Here is a 12,012-nt window from a genome sequence, read left to right as displayed (position 1 = left end):
TCTTTCAATAACTACTTTGCTCTCTGGTTCCATGATGTCAGGGAAATTTTCCATCACTAGATCCATTAAGTCCAGGCTTTTTTTTTCTCTTCAGTCTTTTCAGGAAGCCCAATAATTTTCAGGTTACCCCTTCTTGACCTATTCTCGAGGTCAGTGGTTTTGCTGATGAGGTATTTTACATTTTCTTCTATTTTTTCTATTTTTTGATTTTGTTTGACAGGCTCTTGCTGTTTCATGAAGTCATTAGTTTCTGCAGACTCTATTCTTTTTTTTTTTTACAGAAGAATTTTCTTCATTAACCTTTTGCAATTCCTTTTCCAATTGGTCAATTCTACTTTTGAAAGAGCTTTCCATTTGACCAATTGAGGTTTTGAGAGAATTATTTTCTTTTTGCATTTGCCCAATTGAGGATCTGAGAGATTTATTCTCATTTTGTATTTATCCAATTGTATTTTCTAAGGATTTGTTTTCTTGTTGCAAGGTATTAATCTTCTCTTGGGTTTCTTTTGCCAAATTTTCCAATTGATTTTTAAACTCCTTCCTTATTTCTTCAAGGGAGTCTTTCTGTACTGGAGACCAGATCATATTCTCCTCAAAGGTTATAGGTCTCTCTGAGTTAGGGTCTTTTCCTTCCAAGAATTTTTCTATGGATCCACCTTTCCGCTGACCCTTCTTCATTTTGCTAAGACCTTGAGTTGGGGAGGGGCTGGTTCACTGGGGTTTGGTGTTGGGATCACTAGAGGCTTGTGCTGGTTGCTTTCTCAGGAGTGTCTGTGACCTTGATTGAGGCCTTCTCCCTTAGCTTGAAGGGAGGAGTTGAAGCTATTGAATCTTTTTGCATTCAATCAGTGGTGGGCTTTACCCTGGGGTGAGGTCATTCCTCTCCTTATTGTCAGCTGGGCTGGTTCTTCTGCTCACACACCTGTGCCTGAGGCAGAAGTAGTCTGCAATTGTTAGTTCTGGGAAGGGGCCTCAGCTGCAATGGAAGCGCATGGACTCAGAGTTCCTCAGACCAGAGGAGCCCAGGGATGGTGTCCTCAGCTTTCCTGTACTGGAACTCTCCCCCCAGCCTTGTCAGCAAACTCCAGAGGGTCAGTGCCAACACCAGTGCCTCTGCTCCCTAGTTGACTCAAGCCCCTGAGGTCCTGCTAATCTGTTTGATCCAGGCCTGATCTGCCCGAACTCACCCAAAGCTGCAAAAGACAAATCCTGAGGTGGATGTTCTTTCTCCTGGCTTTTCTTTCTGGGTTTTGTGGGTCGGATTTCTGTTAAGAGGTTTGTTTCATATGATAGATGGGAAAAGATCAGGAAACTTTAGAATTGTGCCTGTCTTCTCTCCGCCATCTTGGCCGGAAGTGCCCACTATATTTAAAAATAATATTTTGTTTAGGAGATGACTCTTTGGAAAGGAGAATGAAAAGGAACCTGGATGAAACTATGGTGAGGCAAAAAAAAAATCAGCCCCCCCAATACCCAAAGCAATAAAATATATTTAAAAAGTAAAAAAAAGTAGAAAGTATAATTATAAATAAATATCTTTCCAAAATATACTTTCAAACTAAAATCCAGCATCACTTTTTTTAAAGAAAGATTTTGAATTTTACAATTTTTCCCCCATTCCTGCTCCCCTCCCCCCCACCTTCCACAGAAGGCATTCTGTTAGTCTTTATATTGGTTCCATGTTATACATAGATCTCAGTTGAATATGATGACAGAGAAATCATATCCTTAAGGAAGAAGTATAAAGTATAAGATAGTAAAATTACATAATAATATAGTGGGATTTTTCTAATTTGAAGGAAATAGTCTTTGGTCAAAGTCCATAATTCTTTCTCTGGATACAGATGATTTTCTCCATTGCAGATAGCCCAAAATTGTCCCTGGTTGTTGCTGATGAATTGAGCAAGTCCATCAAGGTTGATCATCACCCCCATGTACAGTATTTTTCTGGTTCTGCTCATCTAGCTCAGCATCAGTTGATGCAAATCCTTTCAGGCTTCCCTGAATTCCCATCCCTCCTGGTTTCTAATAGAGCAATAGTGTTCCATGACATACATATGCCAACATTTGTTAAACCATTCCCCAATTGAAGGACATTCACTTTTTTCTAATTTTTTGCCACCGCAAACAGGGCTGCTATAAATATTTTTGTATGCGTGATGTTTTTACCCTTTTTCATCAACTCTTCAGGGTATAGACCCAGGAGTGGTATTGCTGGATCAAAGAGTGTGCACATTTTTTGTTGCCCCTTGGGCATAATCCCAAATTGCTCTCCAGAATGGTTGGATGAGTTCATAGCTCCACCAACAATGTATTAGTGTCCCAGATTTCCCACATCCCTTCCAACATTGATCATTGTCCTTTCTGGTCATATTGGCCAGTCTGAGAGGTGTGAGGTGGTATCTCAGAGACCAGTATCACTTTTAATGGAACTTTACTAGCAACTGATCCAATAAGATTATAATAATAAAGTAAGTCTGTCTACTATTACCGTTACTATTCAGTTTAATACTATAAACAATACTTATAGTAATAAGCCAATAAAAAGTAAATTGAAATAAGCATAGGCAAAGAGGCAATGCAATTATTATTTTGCAGATGACAATGTTCATTGTAAAAACAAAATTTAATATAAAGTATATTTCATAAAAATGATAAATAAGAATCTCATAAGAAAATAAAAACTTGTATGAAATGCATAGCTAGGTTAAAATAGGACTGTATAAATATTGACTACTTTTTTTTAAAGTAAAAATTCAAAAGAAGCTGGATTTCAGATAGACTTAGAAACAGACATAGAGAAAATATCTTTTTTGCTTGGTTCCTACAAAGGAGAAACATATACAGTTAATAGAAAACTGATCTTGAAACTAGGAAAACTTGGGTTCATGGCCTTCCTCTGATGCATAATGTAAACCTTGGCAAGGTATATAACCTCTCAGGATCATAGACAACTCTCTTCAAACTTTGCATAGTAAATCTATCAGAAAGAGGATTTTCATAACCACAGAGTTCTCTTTTCCATTGTAATCATAAGTTCAGTTCCTATTCTTTTTTTTAGTCTAATTTATTAAATTCTAAGAGTTTTATGTCAATCAATAAACATTTACTATGTGTCTACAATATACCAGACATTGGACTGTATATGTGAATGAAGAAAAAAATTCATTCCCTCCCTCAAGGGGCTCACAATCCATTAAGAGATGGCATGAAAGCAATTTTGTACTAACAAAACATGTATAGTATAAACTGGAAATTAATTACAGAGGAAAGATAACTAGTTAAACAACGTTGTGAGATGATCAACTATGATGGATATAGCAACCTTCAGCACTTCAGTGATCAAAAACAATCCTGAGAGACTTGTTCAGGAAAATGCCATCCACATTCGGAGAACAAACTATGAATTTTGAATGCAGAACAAAGCATATTATGCTCACTTTTTAAACAAAATTTCTGTTATTCTTCCTTTCTTTCTCATGGTTCCCCCCCTTAATTCTACTTCTTCTTTCTCAACATGAAATTATGTTAAACATGGTTGTACATGTATAACAGTTCGCTGCCAGGGAAAGGAGAGTGTTATAAAAATGTAGAACCCATAAACTTGGAGTGGATGAATATTAAAATTTACCTTTGCATGTAATTGGAAGAATAAAATAAAATTTAAATAAAGGGGATAAAAAGATGCCAGAGGTAAAAAGATTTGTCTTTGTTCATGATTATGTTTATAATACAAAACAACTTAAAAGAAATTTTTAGTAGCTCCCCATAGCTCAGAGAATAAAGCACACATTCCCTAGCCTTGTTTATTATCTCCATAATCTGAAACGTAAAGAGCAGTTCTTTCCTATGTGAACCCTCCACTTTTGAACAACTGTCACATGAACAAATTGTATTTCTTCATCTCCTTAATTTTGATTTTATTGATACCTCTGATTTATACTGCCTTTTCCTTTCTATTCATCTATATCCTATTTCTTAAATTCCATCTCTGTGCTCTAATCTCACAAGGACTTTCCCTTTAAAATAGGTAATTGTTTTATTGTCTCTACTGCCTATTAGGCACTTAACAATTTGACTCATGTTATTTTGCTTTGTTCTTGTGTGTCTTTTTTCTGGTACTGTACTTTCCTTATATACTGTGCTATCATTATATCCTTTATTATTCTAAGCATGATACCTTTCATGTAATAATCATCAAAAATATTGATTTGATTTAATTTGTTGGGTTCCTTATCTCTTTTTTTTTCTAGTACAGAGTGCATGACTGTAAGCCCCAAAGTTGCACGTTTGACATCTTTTACTGACATTTCTGAGTGTCTAAAGCCTCAGTTAGATAGAAAGTTCAGCTATATTAAAGAAACAACTGTAAGTATTTTGAACAGTGGTCAACCTGGTACATGATTTTATGATGCTGGGATTCTTTAATAACATAAGTGGGGTTTTTTGAGAATGTTTTTTATAAAGTAATATATACTTTTCCTTTGTAAGATGTTTTCCCCACATTTTCTTTTTTAAATGAAAATATCATATTTATTGTTCTTTAGTACCAAAGTTGATAGGGCCAGATCAGCATAGTTTCAAGGTATCAGTAAAGATAATATTGTTAGATATTAACAATTATTGTTTCTATAATTACCTGTGACACTTTTTCATACAATATAGAAGACTATGATATTAATAGGGTAATAGTTGATAACAGCCTTTCAGAATTTAGTTTCCAAAAGTTAGACACTTTATTTCCAAATTAGTACAATCTAATGTCCTTATTCTGTATATCATTTTTATTCTCTCTAGATGTCAATAATCTTTTATAGATTCTTCAATCTCTGGATATAGACTAAAGTAAAGGTATAATTTTGTGTAGTTATTATTTTTGGACTTTTTTTCTTCTCATTAGAACCAATTCTCTTGCTTTCTTTTATTGAATTGTTTGGTTTATGATACCACTGGTTAAGATTTCCTAAAACAAGAGAGATAACAAGAACCTTACTTAAATCATCATGTTTTGCATCCCAGATGCCAAAGAAAAGTTTGAGGTTTAATGAAACAAACAAATAAATTCATCTTATTTTTGGGTCCCTTTATTATGAACATAGGACATTCACATCAGTTCAGAGAAGGAAATGGAGCCAGCAATTCATGTTTCTAGGATGACATAAGGATTGCCAGTTTTGTTGGCAAAGAAATGCATAAGCAGCAAAGTTTTTATGAGGACTTACATGACCATGTGGCTGCAGGCCACAGTCTAGTGTGGAACTCTTAAGAGAGTCCCCTCAGGCCAATTAAAAGTTCTAAACATGGTTTCTTTATTACCTTCTTATGGCTATAATAGCAGCACCTCAAGGCAAAAAGAATAGTAACTCTGAAGGCCACCAACAGAAACTTGGAAGACTTCCTTCCAAGGGTAAAAAAAATACATCATTGTACCTGAAACTCAAGTATCTTAAGTTCAAAAGGAAGTTTAAAATTATACGCTTTCATAATAGAACAAGGACGACTGCCATTGTTAGCTCCATGGACTACTTATAACCATCAGAAAAGACCATGCTGCATCAGTTACATAAATGGTACAAAAATAAAGTGAATTGTAGGCCAGAGGAAAATGAGTTTTATGGATCTGATGAAATCCATCACTTTGTGCCTCCCTTCTAAGAAAATTGAAAGTAATGTAAAACTCTGAATATGAAGTTAGAAAAACCTGAGTTTGCCTTCTGACTCAGATGATAAATAGGTGAAGAAACATCTGCAAAGGGGGATTTAACAGTCTCTGCTCCTAGGGTGGTTGTGAAGAACAAAGGAGGTCATCACACACACAGCCCTTTGCATATCTTGTAGTGCTATAGAATTGCTAGTTATTATTAGGAAGATAATATACTCATGCTTTGTTGTCTAGGTTAAAAAAACAACAACTGATAGTGCTACCTTGTTTGGAAATGAATTGGAAAACTTACTGCAATCTTTGTATGTGGAAAATAGAGCTGGTTACTTCTTCACCAAGTTCTGTGAAAATTCAGGGAACAAGGTAGAAATTGAACATATATTTAACCTCTGAAAGTTAATAGTTCATTCCATGAAAAGTAGAGGGAAAGGGAAGATTAAAAAAAAGACATCTCAGCAAAGTTCTCTTTGGTGTCAAAACCTCTCCCTATTGTAGGAAATTCTGTATTGTTACTTGGCTATAATTCAAACATATAGATGATAATTTTTCATTGTCTATTCTTACATTAAAAACACAATGAATACCTAAAATGTATTTAGGTGAAGATTTGTGATTGTGTAACTAAATGCTAGTAGAAGCTTTTAGTAGTTAGAAAATTTAGAATAATGATCTAATATTACTTGTACTTAAATTGTCCTGAGGTTTTACCATAAACAATGACTTCTTATTATATCTTTTCAGGATTGTAAATAGTATCAGTAGTATAGTTTAAATCCACATCGTTGTTTTACATATCCTATAATTGTAAGTTCTTTTAAACATTAACCAGAATTAACAAAAAATTTGCAAACGTTCCTCCCAAAATTTATTCTTTTCTCCAAACTTTTTATTAAACTATAATTTTGCCCAAGTCAAAAACCAAAAGCATTTAAACTGCCTCAAATGTTAGAATAGAATTTGGTTTCATAATGATGTAACTTTGCACATAAAGTATTAAAATGCATTCAGTTTTTGGCTTTATTCCACATAAATGCGGTTATTTTTAAAATGTTAATTAGGATTTTTACTATTTTAATGGCCAATTTTACAAGGAAGATACATTTTAAGAATATAATGTTCTAGTGACAGTTCCACTAAATAGATTACCAGTACATGATAGAAGATTAAAACCACTTTAAATTGAACCTGATTTAGGATGACCCCTAAGGAACTAAACAGTTACTTGCGTCAGAAATTAGAACTTTTTAGAGACCTAATAATTAGGTGGTAATAATTTATGTATTTTTTCCATCTGTAGCTTTGGAAGAACAGTGCATACTTTTGGTTTGACCTGCAATCTTTTCATCAACTATTCTACCAAGAAACACTTCAGCCTTTTAAAGTATCCCAACAGGCACAAGTAAGTAGAAAATAATATCTGTTCAGGTCCTTGAAAATGGATAGATCTGTCCAACCCCACAAGAATTCTAGAAGTATAAAGTTAGTGATTAAATTGTTGCTGTGAGATTACTTAAATAACAATCTATCATCCTATAATTGGATATGTTAGTTCTTGGTTTTTATCTTTTTTATTTGAATTGTTTTATATTTCTTCTTTGGTGCCAACTATTTTATCTTCTCTCATCTATTCCACCCCTCGACTTCATTCTACTTTGCTCCAAATTATGATTTTTTTTAACTAGGTGAGCAGGATGCAAGCCAAAATGGGCCTTTTTAAGGAATCATTAGAGCATATAGGAGTGTATATAATGACAAGACTAGAGGTGACCTTTACTGAGTTTGTAGAGGGAACTAATTCCTGGATCACCTTGGTCTGTTGATTTAATGTAATGACTAATTCCTGATATATTAATAGTTTGCCTATAATTAACTTCTGAATCATGTGAAACTGGCATTTGTTTAATTTTGTATCAGAGAGAATTTTTTTTTTAATAAATGTTTTGACAACCTAGAGACATCGGGTGGAGATGGAATGGAGAAAGGGCATGCTCAAGAAGAGGAGATGGAGAAATAGGTCTCTTTTTCAAATAGAAAGAAAAGGAGAAAAATCATGACTAGGATAAATTTTGTCTCTCTTTATGTCATTTCATGATCTTTGAAAGAAAGGGTTTTTAAACCTAGAAAATTACTCAGTGGTTCTATACAAGTTGATTGCCTAAGTAATTTGTATTTTCAGTAATTGTCTCATTCACAAGAGAATCTACATGGAAATTGAGCTAAAGAAAAGGAATAGCATTTGTTGCAGTTTTACTGGGGATTTGCTAAATATTTACAGAGATTTCCACCAGCCTAAACCTGACCTTAAATAATTCATTTTATAAATAGCTGACAGAGTACAGCTTTGTATTTCCTACCACGAACCTATACATAAGAAGTAGGGCAGTGGTTTTAATTTTAAAATTGAATCTCCAATTTGATAGTATAGTTTTCTGAGATTGCATAGCTTCACTTTTTTGCGTGTATGCAAATATGCAAATCTCTGCTTCCTTTTTTCCCCCTTATTACCTCTCTTATCCTTTCTGTCATGGTACCTTTTGCTTTTATTACTAATGTATTTTCTTTTTTTAATTTAAATTATTTATTTTTCTTTCTTTTTTATATCATTTTTATTTCTGAATATCTCTCTCTCTCTGCCATTTTCAACCTAGCAAGCTATTCCCTTGTAAAAAAAAAAGAAGAAAAAAGCCCCAGTTTTGCAAAACTAACCAACCTGTCATTTTGTACATGAAAATAGTAAGAAAGAATATGGAAGGTAGGTAGGAAAGAAAGAAAGAAGAAAGAAGTAAGCAAAAATTCAGAGGATATGAAAAATACTCTAAATCACTATTAGAGAAGTGCATATAAAAACACCTTTGAGGTACCACCTCACACCTCATCAAATTGGCTAATGTGACCAAAAGAAAAATGATGGATGTTGGAGGGGATATGGAAAAACTGGGATACTAATGCATTTTTGGTGGAGTTGTGAATGATCAAAAGTAACCTTGATGATGAATTTTGTTATTATTTTTTTCCAGCTCCATAAAGTAATTTTGGAAGTTTGATTGGCATGGCTACTTTATTTTTTTATTTATTTAATTAAAAAAAAGTTTTTTTGCAAGGCGAGGGGGGTTAAGTGACTTGCTGAAGGTCACACAGCTAGGTAATTACTAAGTGTCTGAAGCTGGATTTGAACTCAGGTACTCTTGACTCCAGGGCTAGTACTGTATCTACTGTGCCACCTAACTACCCCTATTATTTTATTTTTAAAGAACGTTTTACTCTGCATGCAGATTTCAGCAATTCTTTCTCTGGTGAAGAATAACAGTTTTCCTCATAAGTGTTGTTTTTTTTTTTTTTTAGGTTTTTGCAAAGCAATGGGGTTAAGTGGCTTGCCCAAGGCCACATGGCTAGGTAATTATTAAGTGTCTGAGACTGGATTTGAACCCAGGTACTCCTGACTCCTTGGCCAGTGCTTTATCCACTGTGCCACCTAGCCACCCCTCCTCATAAGTTCTTAAGAGTTGTTCCACATCATTATATTGTTGAGAGTAGTTAAGTCATTCATAGTTGATCATCCATACAATATTGCTGTTACTATGTACAATGTTCTCCTGGTTCTGCTCATTTCACTTTGCATCAGTTCTTGTAAGTCTTTCCAGGTTGTTGTTTTTTATAAAGCATCCTGCTTGTCATTTCTCATAGCACCAGTTCTAGGAATAAATTCCTTTACAAGTCTTTAATAGCTAATAGTTTTGCTTCCTTACAGTAAGAAAGTTTTAATTCATCCCTGATCCTAGCAAAAATTAGAAATATATATTCAAAGAACAGCAATTTGACAAAAGGCAGAGTACTTGTTTTGCCTTTGTAGACTTTCCATTTTGAGTCAGAGCCTCTTCCAACTACTGTTATACAGTTGGGATTACAAGAGGAAATTTAAAGGAACTAATGTTCTCAAATTGTTTCCATTATGATTATCTTTCCTTTGTTTATGTTTTCATGACTTAAGTTTGGCTTCTGAGAGGTGGAGTGATGAGATTGTGTGTTCCAGGGGAGATGAGACATGTAGGGTGATAGGTGAAGAAGAGCAAGGCCAGTTGGTTGGATTGTAAATACTGGGAAAGAAAGTAATGAGTAAATAAGACTGGAAGATAGATTTTGACCATGTTGTAAAGGGTATCCTTTCATCCCAGAAGTAGTAGAGAATCACTGCAGTCTATTGAAAAGGGGAGAGACATGGTTAGACTCAAACATCAGAAAAACCATTTTGACATTTGTTTGGAAGATGAATTGAAATGAGAAGACCCTAAAGTCAGGGAGATTAATTGTTGGTAATTTTTGAGAGCAGTTGCAGTCACACGAGCCCAGAAGAAGCCATTTTCTTTTGTATCTGTTGTCTTCGCAATTATAGGAAAAAATTGCATAAAAACACTTGTCTTTCCAGGTGTCCTTTATCTCTCCAATTTGTACTTATAATTAGCACTGTAGAAAAAATTAGGAGGAACCAAATAAATTCTTTTTCTCTGGCTCAAGAACTTAGTGGTTCATTAGCTGTTTTTTCAGAGCACAAGGATGGACTCTTCCTTTTCATACTTTCTCAGAGAAACAAATTTTGAAATAAGAATGATATGACCAGGCCATATATACACGTCTATGCTACTTAGGCATTGTCCTGAAAGTGCTTTAAAATGAGATCTAGGCTGTCTCTAAATAGCCACAACCATAAAGCTTATCCCTAATTACACTTGAAAAGTTTACATGGCAAATAATGATCATATTGGGAAGGACGTTTGTTGCTTCCCAGTCTGGTTTTTCTTTTGCTCACAGTCATCCATTACTCTTATAGTTTGCTACTTCTACTTTTCTTTATATTTATGCCAACTAAATATTCCAGGGTGGTCCTGACATTTTTATCCAAGTAATGGGAGCTAAGTGTTTTTCATTGGATTGGTATTGTATGTTCAGGTGCATGAACAGAACTCTAGAGTTGCCCAGTAGACCAGCAGCATGAAGAAACAAACTGTTTCCTTGTAGATGAAGAAATATGATTGTGGGAGGTGGATGAAATTAGGGTTGTGCTCAGAGCTCAAGGCTTTGTTATATTTTTGCTTACTTTTGAAAATTAGCTTTTTCCTGGAGTGGCTGATTAGTCAGGTTTTATCCAGCCTTGTTAAAATTATTTGTTTTTGTTGCTACAGAGCAGAGTAGCTTAAGAAGTTTGGATTCTCAATCCCTACAAATTGTTAAGGTACACACAAAATTAACCGTTCTACTTTGTAATGTTTGTAAGCCAGCCTTTCGAATTCTGGTTCATATAATTCTATTTTTTAAAACCACCACATTTTTTTTAGTTAATAAAGCAATTCCCATTTATAAGTCACTACAGTAATAACTAGGAATACAAAGACAAAATGAAATTTATTTCCCAGAACTTAGCACACAGAAGGCAGCTAATAAATGCTTGTTGACTTTTACTAATCTTCTAGCTTTCATTCAACAGAGGAGATACAATATTCAAATAGATAAGTAAATAAGCTATAATTTGAGAGGAAAAAGAACACCAACAATCAGCTTGACCAGGAAAGAGTCTTATAAGAAGAAATACTGTGTCAAACCATGGAGAAAACTGAGGTACAATTAGAAAGGAAGGAGGGGAAGAGTATCCAGGAGGAGAGACTATTCACCAGGGTTTGAATACAGCAGGAGGAAGACTGAGAAAAGAACATCAGAAAGTAAAAGAATCTGTAATGTTATGTAAATGATATTGCATTATCCAGGTAGTATAATGGATAGAGTCTGGGCCTGAAGTCAGGGAGATTTGAGTTCAAAAACAGCCTCAGACACATACAAGCTGTGTGATTCTGGGCATGTCACTTCACTTCTTGTTACCTCAGTTTCCCTACCTATAAAATAGGGATAATAGCAGCACCAGCCTTGTAGGATTATTGTAAGATCATAATTGTAAAGCCCCTGGCCCATAAATAAATGTTAGCTCTTGTTATCATGATATACTTTTATCACTAAATAAACCTTATAGGGAGAAAGTTCAGATTTCTTGTTCTAAAATTCTCCTTGGATCCTAAAGACTGGCCACCACACATCCTCCATGCCATCTGCTCTCTGAATGTGGAAGCAGATGTGGTATACTGGAAAGAATTGTAGATTTCAAGACAAAAGACCTGGGTTTGAAATTCAGTTTGGCTAATTATAAGCTGTGTAACAATGGGCAAATTTACTTGATCTCTGTGTCCCTGATTTCCTCAACTATAAAGTGGAGAAAATAATACTGTATTACTTACCTCACAGGGTGTTATAGATAGAACTATTAAATTTTCAAGATTCTGGGCCTGGTGACCACTGAACAACAATAC

General features: G+C 34.5%; 1 protein-coding gene across 3 annotated transcripts in view; it reads left to right on the top strand.

Moving 5' to 3' along the window:
• The window catches only part of RGS22 (regulator of G protein signaling 22), a 187,628-nt gene that overhangs the window by 76,094 nt on the left and 99,522 nt on the right, over positions 1-12,012 (top strand). For 2 of the 3 annotated variants that reach the window (XM_074200605.1, XM_074200606.1), the window contains exons 12-14: positions 4,254-4,368; positions 5,897-6,025; positions 6,960-7,061. In XM_074200605.1, coding sequence (XP_074056706.1) covers positions 4,254-4,368; positions 5,897-6,025; positions 6,960-7,061 — 346 coding nt within the window. The remainder of the gene's footprint in view (positions 1-4,253; positions 4,369-5,896; positions 6,026-6,959; positions 7,062-12,012) is intronic. The other variant, XM_074200607.1, reaches the window with a different exon arrangement.

The sequence above is a fragment of the Macrotis lagotis genome, chromosome X, assembly GCF_037893015.1.
Source record: "Macrotis lagotis isolate mMagLag1 chromosome X, bilby.v1.9.chrom.fasta, whole genome shotgun sequence".
Lineage (NCBI taxonomy): Eukaryota > Metazoa > Chordata > Mammalia > Peramelemorphia > Peramelidae > Macrotis > Macrotis lagotis.
This window is presented reverse-complemented; position numbering and strand designations above follow the sequence as displayed.